Source organism: Erinaceus europaeus, chromosome 11 (assembly GCF_950295315.1).
Source record: "Erinaceus europaeus chromosome 11, mEriEur2.1, whole genome shotgun sequence".
Lineage (NCBI taxonomy): Eukaryota > Metazoa > Chordata > Mammalia > Eulipotyphla > Erinaceidae > Erinaceus > Erinaceus europaeus.
In genome coordinates this window covers 2032499-2053281 of record NC_080172.1, presented here as the reverse complement: position 1 = coordinate 2053281, position 20783 = coordinate 2032499, and the positions used below count along the sequence as shown (strand labels likewise).

At 50.4% G+C, this 20783-nt stretch overlaps 2 protein-coding genes across 5 annotated transcripts in view; both read right to left on the bottom strand.

Annotated features, from left to right (window-relative positions):
- The window catches only part of POLK (DNA polymerase kappa), a 358361-nt gene that overhangs the window by 138021 nt on the left and 199557 nt on the right, over nt 1-20783 (bottom strand). The window lies entirely within an intron of this gene.
- The window catches only part of HMGCR (3-hydroxy-3-methylglutaryl-CoA reductase), a 28413-nt gene continuing 14167 nt past the window's right edge, over nt 6538-20783 (bottom strand). For all 4 annotated transcript variants that reach the window (XM_060201040.1, XM_060201042.1, XM_060201041.1 and 1 more), the window contains exons 7-20: nt 16412-16518; nt 16210-16326; nt 15412-15572; nt 14774-15012; nt 14496-14671; nt 12778-12972; nt 12215-12373; nt 11933-12090; nt 10934-11039; nt 9334-9504; nt 8925-9065; nt 8664-8822; nt 8019-8173; nt 6538-7883 (exon numbers count right to left, since the gene is read on the bottom strand). In XM_060201040.1, the coding sequence (XP_060057023.1) occupies nt 7829-7883; nt 8019-8173; nt 8664-8822; nt 8925-9065; nt 9334-9504; nt 10934-11039; nt 11933-12090; nt 12215-12373; nt 12778-12972; nt 14496-14671; nt 14774-15012; nt 15412-15572; nt 16210-16326; nt 16412-16518 (2099 nt within the window). In that variant the 3' untranslated portion in view covers nt 6538-7828. The remainder of the gene's footprint in view (nt 7884-8018; nt 8174-8663; nt 8823-8924; nt 9066-9333; nt 9505-10933; nt 11040-11932; nt 12091-12214; nt 12374-12777; nt 12973-14495; nt 14672-14773; nt 15013-15411; nt 15573-16209; nt 16327-16411; nt 16519-20783) is intronic.

Genomic DNA, 20783 nt, shown 5'->3' with positions numbered 1-20783 from the left:
CACCACTGCCCGACTCCTTGCAACTATTTCCAGAGTGAAGCCATGTGTCCTTGGGTGTCACTTTTCTTCTGCCAGGGCTTCACCACGCTGGACGGCTTTTCCAGACGGAGATGGAGAGAACCCTGCCGCCAGATCTTCCCCTAGTGCAGTGGGGGCCAGACTTGAACGTGGGTCATGGCATGAGTGGCCAAGTGGGCATCTCCTACGAGCGCTATCTTGCCAGCCCTGTTGGTAGATTTTTTTCTTTTACCCGAGCGCTGCTCCGATCTGGCTTATGGTGGTGCAGAGAATTGAACCTGGGAATTCAGAGCTTCAGGTATGAGAGTTACATTGCATAACTATTATGCTCTCTACCCCTGCCCTTGATATAATTTTTTAAAGTATTTTTATTGCATAGACAAATTGAGAGAAGTGGGGAGAAAGAAACAGACTCCTGCAGCCCGGCTTCAGCACTCGTGACGCTTTCCCCTGCAAGTGGGTCCCAGGGGCTTGAACCTGGATCCTTGAGCACTGTAACGTGCACCACGGCCCAGCGCCCCCCCCCCCCCCCGTTGGTATTTCCAAAGTGACTGTGCACACCCGTGTTCAGAGTGTAACTTGTCTCGTAATAGCCCAAACTTGGAAGCAACCCAGAGCCCAGTGGCAAGTGAGTGGCTAAGGGAGTGGGATCCGTGTCTACACAACGGCGTGCTACTCAGCTGTTAGAATGACAGTCGTGAGGCAGGGCGGTGGCGCCACACACCTGGCTGAGTGCATGTGACCGTGCTGGGACCCGGGTTCGAGCCCCCGGTCCCCACCTGCAGGGGGAAAGCTTCATGAGTGCTGAAGCAGGCCTGCAGGGGTCTGTCCTCTTTCCCTGTCTTCCCCTTCCCTCTCGATTCCTCCTCCATCCAGTACATCACGGATTTAAAAATGACACAATCATCAGCTTTGCCCCATCCGGAGGGAGCTCGCAAGCTCTTGTTAAGCGAGGTGCGCCATCACGGAACCTGAGAAACTGGAGGGAGGGCCTGGGCGGTGCGCACAGCAGAGCTCCCAGGCCGGCCCAGCGAGGGCTGGGTGCAAACCCCAGGTTCCTGTTTCTCCCTCGTTCTCTGTCACTGGGGAGGAAGCAGGAAGGGGACAGCGAGATGCGAACTTGGGGTCCGTCCGGCAAGGCCGAGCATTGCATGTGGGCGGTGGCGGCCAGGGGAGGGGAGCTGGCGCACTCAGCTGGAGGGTCTGAGCTGCTGGGACAGCAGACACCTGTCACGGAAGGATGAGAACTTGGATCCGGGGGCCAGGTGGTGGTGCGCCTGCTAAGCGCACACATACAGTGCGCAGGGACCCGGGTTCAAGTCCCTTGTCCTCACCTGCAGGGGGGGATGCTTCATGAAGCAGGTCTGCAGTTGTATTTTTTTAAATATTTATTCCCTTTGGTTGCCCTTGTTGTTTTATTGTTATTGCTGTCGTTGTTGTTGGCTAGGACAGAGAGAAATGGAGGGGAAGATAGAGGGGGAGAGAAAGACAGACATCTGCAGACCTGCTTCACCATCTGGGAAGCGACTCCCCTGCAGGTGGGGAGCCGGGGGCTCGAACTAGGATCCTTATGCCGGTCCTTGCGCTTTGCGCCACGTGTGCTTAACCTACTGCATTACCGCCCGACTCCCTGCAGTTGTCTCTTTCTCCTCTGTCTCCCCTCTTCTCTCAGTTTCTCCATCCTATCAAAAAAAAAAAAAAAAAAAAGATGGCCCACAGTAAATAACCCTGGAGGCAATAATCATAATAAGCCTTATAAATGCTAAATCTCTCAGGCGTAGCTTCAGTAGTGCAAAAAGAATCCTAAAGCAACGTCCAGGAATGAGTGCAAAGAGGTTTTTTATTTTATTTATTTTTATTTTGTTTACCAGAGCTCTGCCCAGCTATGGTTTATGGTGGCGCCAAGGATTGAACCTGGGACCTTGGAGCCTCAGGAGTGAGAGTCTCTGCATCGCCATTATGTTATGGACTTGAGGCATGAGAGTTTTCTGCAGAGCCTTTGTCATATACATAGACTGGGCTGCAAAGTCCTAAGAGAGCTGGTTGGGTAGCTATGAGGAAAAGAGGCTACTGACTAGACTCCTTCTGCCAAGGACTCCTGTGGAAAACAGTAGCAGGGCGGGGGGTGGTGGGTGGTAGCGCAGCGGGTTCAGTGCACACAGTACTAACAGCAAGGACACACGCAAGGATCCTGGCTCAAGCCCCCAGTCCCCACCTGCAGGGGGGGAGTCACTTCACAAGCAGTGAAGCAGGTCTGCAGTGTCTGTCTCTCGTCTCCCCCTCCTCTCTCAATTTCCCTGTCTTATCCAATAAAATGGGAAGGATCCATGGAGGGCCCCCCAACTCTTCATCTGCACTATTCCAGCCTTCAGGTCCATGATTGGTCAACAATTTGTCTGGCTTTATATGTTAACTCTCTTTTCAGCCACCAGGTTCCAGATGTCAGCATGATGCCGACCAGCCTTCCCTGGACAGACGACCCCACCCATGTGTCCTGGAGCTCCGCTTCCCCAGACCCCTGCCCCACTAGGGAAAGAGAGAGACAGGCTGGGAGTATGGATCCACCTGTCAACGCCCATGTTCAGCGAGGAAACAATTACAAAAGCCAGACCTTCCACCTTCTGCATCCCACATAAAAGGTAAAAAAAAAAAAAAAAAGGGAAAAACAGGTCACGTTCCCAGAGTCACAGGGCGGGTCTGGAAGTGCCAGGAAGGACCCTGCAGGCACAGGCAGCACACGCACACAAAGCCAGGTAACTCACAGCGAGAGAGAATCACCTCCTGACACCTGACGCTCGTTGGTCATCAAATCACCGAATCGGGGCGGCGGTGGTGCGCCCGGCTTAGAGCTCCTGCTCCCCACGTGCAGGGGTGGGGGGAGGGCACGGGGCTGCAGGTGTCTCTCGGTCTCTCCCCCTCTCCCCCTCTCTCTCAGTTCTCTCTGTCCTGTCCAGTAAAATGGAAACAACGGCCACCAGGAGCCGTGGATTGTCAGTGCCGATAACCCTGGAGGCAAAAATAAACTCAGCAAAGCAGGAATGGGATGAAGCCTTTTCTGTCTTCTATCCAGAGAAAGCTCTGAAGACAGCTGGCCACACCAACCACATGCCGGCTCCGGAAACTTCCTACTGGTTCATGGGCACACTTTAACTTTTTCTTTTTCCTTTCATTTATCCACACAAGAAGGATGTAAGAGATAAGCAAAGCCCCCGCTCTTGGCACATGATGTCAGGGCCAGAACTAAGGACCTCGGTCTCGAGTCCCCAGTGTCCACACCACCTCCTGGCTGCACCCACCCGGGTTTCACTTTTTTTTTTTTTTTTTCCTGAGTTGACTTTGTTTTAAATGGTGACTTGATTAACAAGATTGTAAGGTAACAGCGGTACAATCCCACACAGTTCCCACCACCAGAGCTCCCTGTCCCATCCATCGCCTCCATTGGAAGCTTCCCTAATTTTTTTTTTTTTCTAATATTCCCTTTGGTTGCCCTTGTTTTGTTATTGGTGTCGTTCTTGTTGGTTAGGACAGAGAGAAATGGAGAGATGTGGGAGAGAAAGACAGACACCTGCAGACCTGCTTCACCGCCTGGGAAGCGACCCCCCTGCAGGTGGGGAGCCGGGGGCTCGAACCGGGATCCTTATGCCGGTCCTTGCGCTTTGCGCCACGTGCACTTTATGCTGCGCTACGGCCGACTCCCTGGAAGCTTCCCTGTTCTTTATCCCTCTGGGAGCATGGACCCAAATTCTTTACGGCTTTTGTCACGGCTTCTCATTCCGCTGGACACGGGTGTCGGCAGGTGGACCCACACCCCCAGCCTGTGTCTGTCTGTCCCTAGTGGGGCAGGGCTCTGGGGAGGGGAGGCTCCAGGACACACGGGTGAGGGCGTCTGCGCAGGGAGGCCAGGATGGCGTCATGGTAGCCTCTGCAACTTGGTGGCTGAAAGGCAGTCAGATGTAAAGCAGGACACATTGTTTAGTAAACAAGAACCCAAAAGTAGAAACAGAGATGATGAAACCAGAGGTCTTGGTGAAGAAGCTAGAAGTCTATTTTAGTGTGGTCCGTGTGGCTCATGACTAGTAATTCTGCCTGAGCCAGACAGCTGCCATGCAGATGGACTAAACACACTGAATAGGACTAGAAAGCTGGACTAGGGCAGAGTAGTTCCCGAACACGAGGAAAGTCTATAAAGTTTACACTACTGTTTACCACATCGATCTGAGCTGGGACCCGTGTCTAATCCTATTTAGCACAGGAGCCCGTGTGACTCTGGGTTGACTTCACAGACAGTAGAGACGAGACGAGACGAGACGAGACGAGACGGAAGGACGGAGGGGAACAGGCTACAGCACCGAAGCTTCCCTCTGGAGTGGCAGGGGGGTGGGGGGGACTCAGTCCTAAGTCGTGTGGTATCCAGGTCAGTGACCTGGTCAGCCCAGAGAAGCTTGTTCTCAAGTGTCACCACCTCACTTCAAGTGCCCTCAGACTTACAAAGGCCGAGGAGACAGCCGCTAGAGTACAGGGCGCACAGGCCCAAGGCCCCAGAGGTCCCATAGCCGCCTCCAGCGCACCGTCGGCAACAGCTGAGAAAGCTGCTGTTTACCCCTCATGAGACGTAAATGAGCAAACCAGTCTTAAAATAGGGGCAGGAGGGGCCAGGTGGTGGCGCACCTGGTTGAGCGCATGTGTTACAGGGCACAAGGACCTGGGTTTGAGGCCCCCGGTCCCCACCTGCAGGGGGAAAGCTTTACTTGGTGAAGCAGGGCTGCAGGTGTCTCTCACCCCACTTTCTCTTGATTTCTGGCTGTCTCTATCCAATAAACTAAAGCAGGAGCGACAGCATGGCAGCTATGCCAATGACTTTCATGCTGGAGGCTTCCAGGTCCCAGGTTCAATCCCCTGTACAACCATAAACCAGAGCTAAGCAGTGCTCTGATCTCTTATCAGAATAACTTGTCTTTTTTTTTTTAATATTTATTCCTTTTGTTGTCCTTGTTTTATTGTAATTATTGTTGCTGTTGTTGGATAGGACAGAGAGAAATGGAGAGAGGACAGGAAGACGGGGGGGGGGGGGAGAGAAAGACAGACACCTGCAGACCTGCTTCACCGCCCGTGAAGCGACTCCCCTGCAGGTGGGGAGCCGGGGGCTCGAACCGGGATCCTTCCGCCGGTCCCTGTGCTTTGCGCCACGTGCGCTTAGCCCGCTGCGCCACCGCCCGGCCCCCGATGATTGTCCGTCTACTACCCCTTTGTTTTTGCTTTTTTCTCTTGTGTGACTGCTAATTATAGCACTATGGGAATATTATTTCAAGAAGAGATTCTTGGAAAACACCGTTTTACATTTATTCACTTTCAGTGTCCCAAGAGAGGAGGCTGAGCGGCGGTACATGTGGTGGAGTGGACGCATCTCCATGTAGTCACGACCTGGGTTCCAGTCCACGGTCTCCAGCTGCAGGGGAAGCTTCGTGAACTGTAAACTAACTCTTGCTGCAGATGCCTCCCATTCTGTGTCTGCTTGGCCCTCGGACAAAGAAAGTCGCCAGGACTGGTGGGAGTCCTCTTGCAGGGAGAGGCCTCATGTGCTCCCCAGGGTAGGGAACAAGCCAAGCACACACACAGTGAATAGCTGCAGACCCGTGAGCAGGAGACCAACTCTGCAGTGCGGAATCCCAGCTCACTGCAGAGAGCGAGCGCCTCTCCCCTACAGAGTTGCTACAGCTTACATGTGCGTTTGCAGTGGTCACTTGGCTTTGACCGTACCTTTTATTATTGTCTTTATTTATTGGATAGACAGCCAGAAACTGCGAGGGAAGGGGGTGATAGGGAGAGACAGATGAGAGACTGACACCCGCAGACCTGTTTCAACACTCGTGAAGCCTCACCTCTCCAAGTGGAGTCTGGGGGGGCTTGGACCTGGGTCCTTATGCGTGAGAACCCAACCCCGACCGTACAATCTTTATTTCCTCTTCCTCTCAAATTATTACTGGCACTTCAAAAGTAGTCCAGCTGAGGTGGCGAAACCAGTGAGGAAGCTACACTCGTGCACACACGGCCCGGCTGTCACTAATGCTGTAGGGCTGGACACCTGGTCTGAATCCTAAGTCGCCAAGCACCCGACTTCACACGTCCAGGCCTCGGATCGTGAGTGGATCCAAGCACTAACAAAGGTCACTGCTGACACTCACTCAGTATTAGCTTCCTGGTCATGATTTACTAAGACTGGAAAAATGTATACAACTTAAGTCATTGTACAAAACATGGATATAGCTAGAGGGTGTTACAGTCACCAAAATGAAGTCGACAAAACCTGACTGCCACTTCTGCAGACAGTTCCGATAAACAGGTATCACTGGCAGAACAGTCACAGCAGAAACCGCTTAAACTTTACACGACAAGCTTCCACAATAATACACTCAGGACAGCCACTCAGGAGGAGTCCCATGCTGACAGGGCATTTCTGGAATGTTTAGAGTCCATCTTCTCCACGAAACATCACTTCTCCAAGAACTTGAAGCAGTAAGATGTAATACAAAATAAGAATTCTTTATTGTTTATACAAAACTTGCGCATTAAAAACTTTTCCAGGATTTGACAACTCTCCTCAGCCCCTGGGGAACCAAAGAGCTTTGAAGGGTCCGTCAGAGAGCCCTGTGAGCCTTTCAGTCGCCAACCTCTTGGTCACGGGAACAAGGCACAGCCCTCCAGGGCCATCCGGGCAGCACGGCACCTTCACTGGTCTGGGACACAAGCTCCCCCTTGACTGGGCTTCACAAGCAGGCCAGAGTTTCTTGGACATTATATAACACGATTATTTCTGGGTGAAGTTTAGAAAGTCATCAATATTCAAGTTGATTCATTTCTTGAATGCTTCAATAAACTCTGAGCATAGTAAGTTTTCTTAAAACATACACAGTTGATAATAGTTCCTTGGGGGTGGGGGGGAGGACAAAAACTAGTTTTCTTTTTCTCCCAGCTAAGTGTATTTACGAGATCAAGTTGTCTCAGAGGGTGTTTTCCATACTCTGAGATCTGGATGTTTCTGATAAACTGTCACCTCTGTTTAGCCAGCATGAAGTATAAAACAGCTTCTTAAGACCTTATGCAGAGGCATATGCAGTAGCCAGTCTAGACAAGTAGACTCTTGGAACAAACAGCCTGTAAATAACTGCAGTGAATTGTTTTCTTGATTGAGAACCAAGCACTGCTGAGGACATTATTCTGTAGGTTTGAAACAAAAGTAATTCTTCCCTTAAGGAAAACAAATCCCCTTTTCTGATGAGTAATGTCAACTACCCCAAAAATAAAAATAGACCAGCACCAAGTGACATATTAGTTTACAAAAAAATAAGATTAGCTCTTATTTCAAGTACTATAATCCAGACTTAATAATAAATTAACTATGAAATCAGGGGCTGTGTTAGCTACAGAATAATTTAAAAATCCATTTTCAACCCAGGGGTGGGAGAAGGGAGAGAAGGGACAGTCTTCACGCTGATCACACCAACTCCAGGGCATCAGAAGAAAACATTCTTTCCCACTCTCTATCTTCCTTCCCAAGTCAGCAGACCACCACCACCACCACGCCTGAGAGCACAGCTTTCTAAGTAGCACAGCATGTCCAGCCCCGAACCCTTCTCGGATCTGAGAGTCTGCGTGGGAAGAGCCTCAGATCCACTGAGGCCGAAGCAGTGGTCTCACTGGTCATGCCCGTTCATCCTCAACAAGACGTCGCACTGAGATTTGTGATTCACAGATTTTATGTCAGTCCTTTAGAACCTAACAGCCACGTCGGAGCGGAGCACAGCCGGGCTGCTCAAACCGCCTTCTTAACACAGGCTCCTTGGAGGTCTTGTAAGTTGATCTTTGACCTGTGGCGGAGAAAGGCAGAGCAGAGACACACACACACACACTATCAGGAATGCGAAGTCTGGACTATTGAGACCCGTACACTTTGGAGTTCGGAGGAGGGCAAGCCATATACCCATCTGACCTCTCAGCCTCACCTATTATGAATCATGTGACTTTTGACAAGATGTCCTGCTGCCAATGCTGCCATCAGCGACAGCTCCCCAGCCATGACCGTGCCACACACAATCCGGGCGAGCTGCCGGGCATTTTCGCCGGGGTTGTCTCTGCAGGCTCCCTGCACACCCAGCATCTGCAGGCAGAGAGAGGACGTCTCACCCTGGAGCCACGGCAGCGGCGCCCAGCCTGCCGACTCCACCAGGGCTGTGACGGTGGCATCCAGACAGCGGGCCTCCAGCAAAGTGCACACGCCTCTGACATGACCCTGGCCCGCAGCACATCCACTCAGAGCAGACGACCGTGTGAGGGGGAGGGAGGGAGGGAGGGAGGGAGGAAGGGAGAGAGGAGACCCCGGACTGCAGCTTGCCTCGGTGTGGCGGGGGCTGGGCTCGAGCCCGGCTCGCACACACAGCCACACGGCGCACTACCCCAGTGAGCTGAGCCCCCCTGCTCTCAGTTCAGTGAGCGCACGCTTCGACCTGCCGACTCACACCGGGGAAACAACAGAACGCAGACAACTTCACGCAGAGGATTCAGTCTGGTGTCGGGCAGAGGCACAGAGAAGCAGCACCAGGCCAGGTTTTCTTGCCGCCTGCACCGCGCCCCCGCCCGAGGTGCCCTACCTGCAGGCAGGCCTGCTGAGGCAGTAGGTTGGTGCCCCCGCCAACAGTTCCGATTTCTATGGAAGGCATGGTGCAGCTGACATACAGATCTTCATTGCTGGGGCCGCTCGCTTCCATTAAGGTGATACAGTTTGAACTACCCACGTTCTGGGCTGCGTCCTGAAAAGAGAAAGAGACAGTGTGTTACACATGCACACGCGCACGCCAACCTCAGAGCGAGCGAGACCAAGCGTGGCCAGGAAGCAGAGCCGGAGCCCTCACCTGGCCACAGGCGATGTAGATGGCAGTCACGATGTTGGCTGCGTGGGCGTTGAAGCCGCCAATGCTCCCGGCCATGGCAGAGCCCACCAGGTTCTTATTGACGTTGACTTCGACCAGAGCTTCTGCGGTCGTCTTTAACACCTAGAGACACATGGGCATGACTTCCATCTCCCCCGGAAGATTCGTCAATCATCTCCAGAGAGACCGTGAGTTTAGACATGGTCCCATGCTAGCCCTATTCTCAGCGAAATCACCCAGCACTAAATCTGTCTCTGTCAGCACCACACACAACAGGTTAGAAGTGTGGCAACTGTCATCTTTAATCTAAAACAGAAAACACTAAGTTTTCTTGAAATCAGTGATACTCCCGCCCCCATTAAAGCTGAGCAGGAGAGGCTCCGCCACTCACTTCTCTGACGACTCTGGCCGGAATCACAGCTTCACAAACAACAGACTTCCCTCGGCCTTCGATCCAGTTTATAGCGGCAGGCTTCTTGTCGGTACAGTAGTTACCACTAACAGCTAAGATCTGCATTTCAGGGAAATACTCGTGAAGTTTTGAAAGTGCTTTCTCTGTGCCCTGGAATCAGCAACGACAAGAGGTGCAGAGTTATTTGTGTAGCTGAGACTACTTCCATCTAACAGGAGGCGTATCTTCTAGATAAAACTGTAAGCACTGCTTGACTATTCAGGACACATCAGTTAGCTTCCAGAGATGGGTACAAACTCGAGTGACTGTTTCGCTAAGTGATGGATTTCTAAGTCAGCTACGGATCTAGATAGAGCAACAAAATTCTTGCAGTCTTAGACAACCAAGATGCACATAAGACTATGATTTAAAAAATTTTTTTAAATATTTATTTTCTCTTTTGTTGTCCTTTATTGTTGTGTTAGTTATTATTGATGTCATCGTCGTCATTAGACAGGACAGAGAGAAATGGAGAGAGGAGGGGAAGACAGAGAGGGGGAGAGAAAGACAGACACCTGCAGAACTGCTTCACCACCTGTGAAGCGACTCCCCTGCAGGTGGGGAGCCGGGGGCGTGAACCGGGATCCTTACGCCGGTCCTTGCATTTTGGGCCACCTGCACTTAACCTGCTGCACTACCACCTGACTCCTGAGACTATGATTTAACTATATCCAAAGAGAATATTAGTACTCGTCTCACTGAGGAGTGTGAATATTTATTTCTTCATGGCACAGAGACAGACAGACAGAGTCGTGTAGCACTGTTTCACTACCCAAGAAGCCCTCATTTCCCGCCCCACCTGCAGGTGGGAACTGGAGGCTTGATTCCCTACTCCGTGCACATCGTTACATGTGTGGACTATTTGGGTGCCACTGGCTGGCTCATTTTCAGTTCTCTGGGGTGTCCACCCAGAGGCCGAAGTGTTGGATCACAATTCTTTCTTTTTCCCTTTTTTAGCTGAGCACTGTCGGCTCTGGCTTACGGCAGTACAAGGGATTAAACCCAGGACTCTGAAGCATCAGCTATGCCTAAGATCGTTTCCCATACCACCGTGCTATCTCGGGAAACCAATATACAAGTCCTGCTATCTTGACTAAATGCCTTTAAAGTATATCTGGTAAATCACAAATAAGAAAAGGATAAAATGCCCCAAGTTCAATGGACTAGACGTAAGAACTATCCCTGGCCTTTTATGAAAGCCTTAGAGTGCTTTCATAAAACTTCAGTGGACAAAGTTTTAAAATGCTAGCTTCAAAATTCTCCCTCTTCCTCCTGAACAGACCCAGAACATATGTGCTAGGTTTAAATTAAATATATCAAAGTGCAGACACAATCAACAAGTACCCCATCTACTTAGTATGATCAATGTCTATCTTTCAATAAAAGGTTTCAGTTTACCGAGAAGATGTACGTGGCACGAAGTCCAAAGGCACAGAAGGAAATAAACAGCAAGTCAGTGCCTTGCACCCGTTCACCTAGTGCCTATTCTGCCCTGCTATGGAATCTCTCTCAGAGTTCACTTCCATCCACCCAAGCTCACCTTAGAAATCATATTCATTCCCATGGCATCACCTGATCTGGACTGGAAACGGATATACAGATTTCGCCCAGCCATACTCATATGAAGTTTCTGTAGGCGCGCAAATCTGCAGAGAACAAAAAAGCAGATGAAAGTTACCCAGAACAGTGTACCTGGGATGTCAGTCGGTGAGCACTGAGTCGGGCCTGGAGTCATACCCTGCTGTTAGAGTAAAGAGAAGCGGCAGCCTTTCTTTTCTAATTGCTAGACTTGCAAAAGCATTTCCCAACAGTTACATATACGTTCATTTTGAACAGAGCTGAGAGGGAGTGGGGGAGACTGTGATACACCGACAGCACTGCTTCAGGGCTGGTGGGGACCAGAGCCTTGAACCTGGGTCCCTGCACATTGTAATGGGTGCTTTTAACTGGATGCACCACTGTCCAGCCCTTAAAACTTTCTTTAAGCATGTAAGTTTGAGTATTTTGAGGTTATAATCAGTACTGATTAAGTTCATTATAAATTTAATTACATAAATTCAAATCTAACTTATCATACTAACATTAATATTACATTACTATGCCGGGCCAATATTAACTTCCATTCTCTTTGGGAATCAGTTTCTAGATCAGTAAGTCAGCCTTGTGGCAATTCTAAGATCAGCACATGGGGGCCGGGAGGTGGCACATCTGGTTCAGCACACACGTCCCCATGAGCAAGGACCCAAGTTCTAGCCCCGCTCCATCTGCAGGTGAGGCGCTCCTTGCTCCTCCTCCTCCCCTCCCAAATGCTCTCTGTCCTATCAAATAAAAAAGATAGGAAATAAAAGTGAAATCAACACAGAAAACTTACTAGTTCCCACATTTTTTGTTTTCCTAATTTACCTCTGTGGGGACATCCACCTGGGTCAAAACTCTCTTCAAGTCAAACAACGCGCTCAGTGTGTAACTATCTAATACGGGCGCATTTTAGGCCGTCTGCCGCAGCATTGTCGAGGAGCACAGGCGACACAACACAGACCTGCTGGTGCTGTCAAACGCCTCCTTCATCACTGCGAAGCCGTCAGGCGTCTCCAGCCAAGCTTTCACTTCTGCAGAGTCGCAGGCTCGGGGTAGACGCACTACCGGGCCTCGGGTCATCCCATCGGCGAGGATTCGGCTGCTGGCACCTCCACCGAGCTATTCAAGAAACAGCGTGCAAGCACGCGTTAGTCCCGAAAACACTTCTGCTTCTCCCGAAATGTGTCGTAAAACGGATCCCAGTCTCATCCCTGCCCAGCAAACAGCAGGTTTACATACTCACACTTATTGCCCTGCAGCCTCGATTAGTGCTGGCCACAAGACAGCCTTCTGTGGTCGCCATCGGCACCTGGAACTCCTTCCCATCCAGGCACAGAGGTCCCGCCACACCGACAGGGATGGGCATATAGCCGATAACGTTTTCACAACAAGCCCCCATCACCTAAAAGGTCAGGTCAGGCGTCACGTGAAAGCCCACGCCACATGCAGTCTGTAGCATCAGTAACTGTCTCCAAGTACAAGCATCTACTGAGCGCTTAATCCACTGCACTACCGCCTCACCCCCGACATCTGAATTTCCATGGCCTCTGTAACTGGAAAATCAAAGGGATGCGACTACGAAGGAGGCATCCTATAAAGTGTGCAAAGGCGAAATGGCAGGGGTGAAGAGCAAGCTGGGGAGAGCAGAGTCACGCAGGAGTCCCAGGCTCAAGCCCCCCGCCCCCACCAGGAGCCAGACGGAAGCAGCACTCTGGTTTAATGACAAACAAACAAACAAACGAGCTAACAAGGACAAGCACGCGGTCCGCAAGACAGAGGACGATCTCAGGCCCAGAGGCAGCGTACCAGGGAGTAGTCATAACCTCTGTAGGGCAGGTACTGCAGGGAAGAGGGCTGTGCCAGCTGTCGGGAGAGCAGCTGTCGGCGGATGGCTACGCCCCTCTCGTGGGTCTCCATCACAGTTTCCAGTCTGTACGCTGGGATGTGCTTGGCGTTCACTAGCTGGATGATTTCTGCATCGCTGAGGAGCCTGGCACCTTTCTAAGTAAAACAAATCGGAGAGAACTTAGGAAAGGATGATACAAGACTTGAAAGACTGTATCTTTCACAATGCGTAAGCCGCTTTTAAAAACCTATAGGTAAAAGCAAGCCATTTACTCAGTAAGCGAGGGAACCAGAACACAAGTGAAAGGCACTTAAAAAAAAAATAGCTGCCTGGAGGTGGTGCAGTGGACAGCATTGAATGACCAAACAAACAACAGTCCAGTCTCTGCCATCACAGGTGCCAGAGAGCTCGCTCGCTCTCATCAATGAGTCAACAGTGAAAACTCAGCACTAATGAATGAACTGAGCGGCCAGGGAAATGGGGAAGCAACCAGGCTGCGTGACTTGCACGCGGCTCCCGGTGCCCATGTGCAGAAGCAGGACTCTGGCCTCTCTCACGGAACAGAACGTGAACTCATGTGGTTATGCAGACAAAACCTTCCTCCTGTCTCAGAAAGGCAACTAGCCCCCCTGGCAAACACCACCCCCCACTCTCACTCCCACTGAGGACCGACCCCAGGGTCTCACACACACAGCATCCGCTCCACCAGTCACATCCCTGCAAGCTCACTAAAGCAAGACAAACTGCGGCCGGGAGACGGATCTCCTGTAGACGAACTGCACAAGCTGCCAAGCTTCAGGCCAGCTTCAAGGCAAATGTGCGCACCATGCAAAGGAGAAGTTTCACAAGCTGGGCTGTGGTTGTCTTCCCTAGCTCTCTCCCTCTATCTGGAAAAAAAAGGGGAGGGGAGGTCAGGAAAAACGGAATCCTGCAGGAATGAAGCCCTAGCAGAAACAAACAAAAGGTGTGGGCCAGAGGGCTCCCTTGGCAGCGGTGTGCCTGGTGGCCTGGAAGCCTGCTGCGCTCCGTCCTCCCTCACTTCCTATCTGCCTCGGCCTGGGAGCACAGAAGGCCACATGCAGCAAGTCCCAGTTCCAAAAACACAGCCTGTTCACTCTTATTTTTGAAGCTCAGCCGCGTGTCCGATCCCTTTAGGCTTACATGGAAATGTGGTCATCTCTCTGGCCACTGGTGAAAGAACCTGATTCTTTTTTGCTGTTGTTGTCCTTGTTGTGGGATAGTGTTATTGCCGCTGTTGTTGGATAAGACAGAGAGAAATGGAGAGAGGAGAGAAGACAGAGAGGAGGAGAGAAAGACAGACACCTGCAGACCTGCTTCACCGCCTGTGAAGCCACCCTCCTGAGGTGGGGAGCCGGGGGCTTGGACTGGGATCCTTACACAGGTCCTTGCACGTCACCTGCCTTGCCACCACGCGGCCCCCAGAACCCTGATTCTTGAGTCAACAACCCTGGACTCCTGCCACTAAGTTCGAGCGTTTGCAAGATGCAGGGCAAGCAGGTGATCTCCCCGGAGATGACTTCCCCTAGTTCACAAGGTCACACGGGAGTCAGTCAGAGCAGTGTCCACTTCCGTAGCTACATCTCCCTTCTAACGAAAGGCAAGCAAGAAGCAAACAGACAGAAAGCTCTGGCTGGTGCCCTGCAGGAAGACTCCCTACCTCTGTGTCTGCAAGGATCTGCAGACATTCTTCATTAGGCCGAGGCTCTGGAGGAAGTTCCACCTCAGGTGTCTCCAGCTCTGGTGACTCTCGGAGCAGGGAGTCACCAATGACAAACGTAGCTCTGCCTGAGGGGTCCATGTCCGTGTCCGTCATCAGGGGCTTTATGACCTCAACTGCGCAAGACAGCAAAGACAGATTTTAAGAGCGAATATAAACTGAGACTGACTTCCTGACGCTGGCGGCACTAGAAGGATGGCAGAGGAAGGGAGAGTCACCTTTCCTTTCTCGAATCGCCCTCGCCTCCTCCTCCTCCACGGCATGACAGTTCTGGCTCTTCCTGGGCAGCCTACAACAACCACCCGGGGCTTGCTTCTGCGTCGCGACAGGAGATGTGATGGGGTTCTTTAACGACAATGTGGACTCCGTCTCCGCTTGTTCAAAGAAGATGTACTTGACAGCCAGGAGGAGAGCCAAGCTTAGGGTGATGACTTGTTCAATGTCCATGCTGATCATTCTAAACGGAAAGGGGCAAGGTAAACTGTCATCAGTCAGAAACAGAAGAGGAACATAAATTTATTTTTAATATTTATTTATTCACTCCCTTTCTGTTGTCCTTGTTTTATTGCTGTAGTTATTATTGTCATTGTTGGATAGGACAGAGAGAAATGGAGAGAGGAGGGGAAGACAGAGAAGGGGAGAGAAAGACAGACACCTGCAGACCTGCTTCACCGCCTGTGAAGCGACTCCCCTGCAGCTGGGGAGCCGGGGGCTCGAACCGGGATCCTTACACCGGGGTCCCTGCGCTTTGCGCCACCTGCGCTTAACCCGCTGTGCTACCGGCCGACTCGGAACGTAAAGTTTTAAAAGCACAGTGGGTAGGTTAGCATCTAGCAGTCAGCTGGAAGGAACTTACTTAGAGAGATAAAACTGCCACAGGGAAACACTGGGCTCAATCCTTTTGGGCGCACTTTCATCCAAGCCCAACGAAACCTTGGGGTTGTCTGCTGTGCTGTTGTGAGGAGAAGGATCAGCTATCCAGCGACTGTGAGCATGAACAAGAACCAAACCTAGAGACTGAAATAAAATTTTCAAAGAAATGTATCTGCTGTTCATCAAAGGAATCTAAGCTCCTCACACTTAGCAACTGGGTAACACCTGGTTCCCGACACTATCTCCTGCGGGCTGGCCAACACTGAAAGCCTCGAACCTGCTATACGACTCTACTGCTGTACTGAGGTCATATCAAGAGACAGGCCCTCAGAGATCAAATGGAGGCCCTGCTTAAGGGAGAGACTTTATTAGTGAGGGCCAGGAAGAACCCAAAGGTTTGAGAGCCAAGAAAAAAGTGAATGCCAGTAAAAGATTCAAAAACTGGACCCCCGTCTAAAAAAACCACATATACTGAGTATACACACACACACACACACACACACACACACACACACACACACACACATTAAGAAGTAGGATAAGGGGCTGGGTGGTGGTGCACCTGGTTAAGTGCTTGATTTTCCATGTCAAGAACCAGGTTCAAATCCCCGGTCCCCACCTATAAGGGGAAAGCTTCACGAGTGGCAAAGCAGGGCTGCAGGGATCTCTCTGTCTCTCCTCAGCCCCTTTCCCTCTCCAACTCTGTTATTAAAAACAGTAAGTAGGTAAAGGTAGGGTAAGTGGCGTGACTGGTGCTGACAGAAGAGAACTAGGTGATTACCATGATCATCTTGACCCTCTGGGTGACAGGATTAGGCTTATTTTCTTCCTCTTCTAAGACTCGGGCAAAGTGGCTGAGCTGCCAGATGGGACGGCCTTCGCGGCTTTCCCGGGAGAGCTGTGAGTAAAAGTCGTGTTGTTAGGCGGCACCGACTTCATTTAAGTCGCGTGGTGTGACTGTCAGTGTCGCGGTCATCGCTCACCTCTAACACCAAGGACACGCAGGCCGGGAAGAAAGTCACGAAGACGAAGTAGCTGGCGAGAACCGACATGCAGCCGAAGCAGCACATAATCTCCAACTGCCGCACCCCTGGCGAGAGACCCAGACCCGGCGTCAACGAGTGAGGCCCGCGGCTTTCTGGCTTTGTTTTTGTGAGATTTTATTTATTCACGAGAAAGACAGGAGGAGAGAGAGACCCAGACATCACCGTGGCACATGTGCTGCCGGGGATCGAACTCAGGACCTCATGCTTGAGAGTCCAAATCTTTACCAGCTCTGTGGTTTTCATGGTGCCAGGACTCGCGGGCCAGTAGGCACTCGCAGGGCACAGCAGGGCACAGCAGGGCACTAGCCTTGCCTCCTTCAGCTAGAGAACAACTGAGGCTCAGTGGCGATGACACATGTCAGGCCTCACGGCGGGAATCACTCAGCAGGAGCAGAAAGCTTGGCTTTCCCCTACGTCACCACTGACGCCACCGCTGTCATACCAGGGAAAGATCTCTTCCTACCGCCCATCGGATAACCTTCTTTCTACCAAACAACGGAGCTGTAAGGTTGGCAAGCAGAGGCGACCGGAATGGAGCAAATCTTCCCAGTCACCATGGATGTGACTCCAGGCGTTAGCACGACAGCAATCCCCGCGTGAACTGTGATGAGTGCTCCCTGGCCGTTAAATAGTCTACACAGAGCCAGCGATACTTGAAGCCTACGACTGAGTCTCTCAACTATCTGGACATACAGTGGCAGTGTTTGCAGATGCTCCACAACCCTGGCTAATTTCACCGGTCTCTCAGAACAAGTCCCACTTAATGCAGAGAGCGCCTAAGGCGGCGCCCAGGGTGCGGTGGTTCAGCAGCAGAGTGCCTGCTTCCTCAGGCTTAGGCCCTAAGTTCAGGCCTTCTCGCCACATGGGAGCCGTGAGCAGCACATCTCATGCCTCGCTGGTGGTGGGACACTTTAGCCTCTTTCTACCTCTCTACGCCTGCCTCGCAGCTCTAGAGAAATAAAGAAAACACAAACTGGGCTGGGGGCAAAAGAGAAGCAGCATGTAGGCACAAGGCCCTGGGTTCATTAACATAAAATATTTAAGGCTGACGGAATTATCAAGCTGGAAAAGACTTTAGATGACTGGATCCTAGTCTTAAAAACATGTATTTTAGGGGCTAGGCGGTGGCACTGGTTAAACGCATGCACTACAATGCCCAAGGACGTGGGTTCAAGCCCCCGGTCCCCACCTGCAGGAGGAAAGCTTCACAAGTGGTGAAGCGGGGCTGCAAGGTCTCTGTCCCTCTCCCCTCTCAATTTCTTTGCACTCTATAAGTAAATAAAGTTAAAAGAAATTATTTGATAAAGACAGAGAGAAACAGGAGAAGAGAGAGCAACAAAGAGAGACAGCTGCGGCCCTGCTTCATCACTTGTGAAGCTTTCCTTCCCCTGCAGGTGGGGACCGGGGGCTTGAACCCAGGGCCTTGGGCACTGTCTTATGTGTGCTCAGCCAGGTGCACCACTGCCCAGCCCTTTCAATTCTAGTCTTTCACTTCACAAACTTGAATAGAAAGCACAGTTCTGATAAATGTCACTCAGATAAATATAAAAGTGCTTTGAACTGTAAGCCAAACCGTGCTTGCCAAATGCCCTTGCGACCAGGCTAGCCACTAGCTCTCTAAACAACAGTAACTACTGCTTTTGCTCTTGCTGTGCGTTCTTCAGTCTTCCTTCTTCTCGCAAGAGTCTCAGTGCGGTCCGCGAGGTGGTGCAGTGGCTAGGGCACTGGACTCTCAAGCAGGAGGTCCTGAGTTCAATCCCTGGAAGCACATGTACCAGAGCGATGGCTGGTTCTTTCTCTCCTCCTATCTTTCTCATGAATGAATAAATAAATTCTTAAAAAAAAAAGTCTCAGTGCTAATTTAGTGCTACAGAAAACAGTATTAAACACTTCTAGGACATGAGCAATTTTAGTCTTTTTTTTTAAAAAAATATTTATTTATTTCCCTTTTGGTGCCCTTGTTTTTTCTTGTTGCTGTAGTTATTGTTGTTGTTATTGATGTCGTCACTGTTGGATAGGACAGAGAGAAATGGAGAGAGGAGGGGAAGACAGAGAGGGGGAGAGAAAGACAGACACCTGCAGACCTGCTTCACCGCCTGTGAAGTGACTCCCCTGCAGGTGGGGAGCCGGGGGCTCGAACCGGGATCCTTATGCCGGTCCTTGCGCTTCACACCACGTGCGCTTAACCCGCTGCACTACCGCCCGACTCCCAGTCTTTTTTTTTTTTTTTTTTAATTTCCCCCCCCTTTTTATTTATTCCCTTTTGTTGCCCTTGTTGTTTTCTTGTTGTAGTTGCTGTTGTTGTTGATGTCGTCACTGTTGGATAGGACAGAGAGAAATGGAGAGAGGAGGGGAAGACAGAGAGGGGAAGAGAAAGACAGACACCTGCAGACCTGCTTCACCGCCTGTGAAGCGACTCCCCTGCAGGTGGAGAGCAAGGGGCTCGAACCGGGATCCTTAGGCCGGTCCCTGTGCTTTGCGCCACGTGCGCCTAACCCGCTGCGCTACCGCCCAGCTCCCAAATTTCTTTCTTATTATGAGCTAGATTTCTTTCTTATTTCTACCCAAAGCCAAATCCCTAATTAGTTCATTTCTGCTTATCTGTCCCCTAACTTCTCTAAGTGTGAAAGAAATGACTTCCTTGCCAGCATGACGGGGAACAGCACCAGGCCCCCAGTACTCCTTGGCCGCATGGCCCACGACTAACTCTGGCCCATCTTTTTCTTATATGCTCTGTGGCGTTATTTTAGGGAACTGGCCCCTGTGTGTGCAGCTCCACGGCTCCTCGTCGGACTTTCATTTTCCTTTTCATTCAGACAGACGCCACAACTAGTGCCGACATTGCCATGTGCTGCCAGGGTCTGAATCTGGACAGCTCACTCAGCAAAGTGCAAACACCACACTCTCTTGCTATTCCTACTTTTTAACTTTACTTTGATTCAACAAACTTACACAGATATTTTCACCTGATGAAACTTAATTTTGATTCTGGTGGTGGATACATGATAATGTATTTGTAAAAACTCAAAATGGTATCCTCACAGAGTGGACAAGTACATTCACATTAAAAAAATCAATACGTGTGGTCTGGGAGACGGCACAGTGGATAAAGCATCAGACTCTCAACCAGGAGGTCCTGAGTTCAATCAAAAGCAGCACATGTACCAGAATGACGTCTGGTTCTCTCTCTCTCTCTCTCTCCCCTCCTCCTATCTTTCTCATAAATAAAAAAAATAAATAAAAATAAAAAGACATTAAAAAAATCACTGCATGGAGTGGTCCGGGAGGTGGTACAGTGGCTAAAAGCAATAGACTCTCAAGCATGAGGTCCTGAGTTCAATCCCCGGCAGCACATGTACCAGAGTGATGTCTGGTTCTCTCTCTCTCCTATCTTTCTCATTAATAAATAAATACAATCTAAAAAAAAATCACTGCTAAAGAAAATCTGAATCGTACATGAATAATCAGTTAACTCAAAAATTACATAATGTGGGAGCCAGGTGGTGGTGCAGCGGATTAGGCGCACATGGTGCAGAGCGCAGGGACCGGTGTAAAGATCCTGGTTTGAGCCCCCGGCTCCCCACCTGCAGGGGAGTCGCTTCACAGGCAGTGAAGCAGGTCTGCAGGTGTCTGTCTTTCTCTCCCCCCCTCTGTCTTCCCCTCCTCTCTCCATTTCTCTCTGTCCTATCCGACAACGATGACATCAATAACAACAACAATGATAACAATGATAAACAACAAGGGCAACAAAAGGGAAAAAGAATTTTTTTAAATTAACAGAATTGCAGGCATCACACTCCCAGATCTCAAACTATATTACAGGGCCATCATCATGAAAACAGCCTGCTACTGGAACAAAAATAGGCACACAGACCAGTGGAAAAGAATTGAAAGTCCAGAACTAAACCCCCACACCTATGGACATCTAATTTTTGATAAGGGGGCCCAAAGTATTACATGGAGGCAGGAGACTCTCTTCAATAAATGGCGCTGGGAAAACTGGGTTGAAACATGCAGAAAAATGAAACTGAATCACTTTATCTCACCAGTAACAAAAATCAACTCCAAATGGATCAAGGACCTGGATGTTAGACCAAAAACTATCAAATACTTAGAGGAAAACATTGGTAAAACACTTTCCCAACTAAACCTCAAGGACATCTTTGATGAAACAAACCCAACTGCAAGGAAGACGAGAGCAGAAACAAATCAATGGGACGACATCAAATTGAAAAGCTTCTGCACAGCCAAAGAAACTATCACACAAACAAAGAGACCCCTCACAGAATGGGAAAAGATCTTTACATGC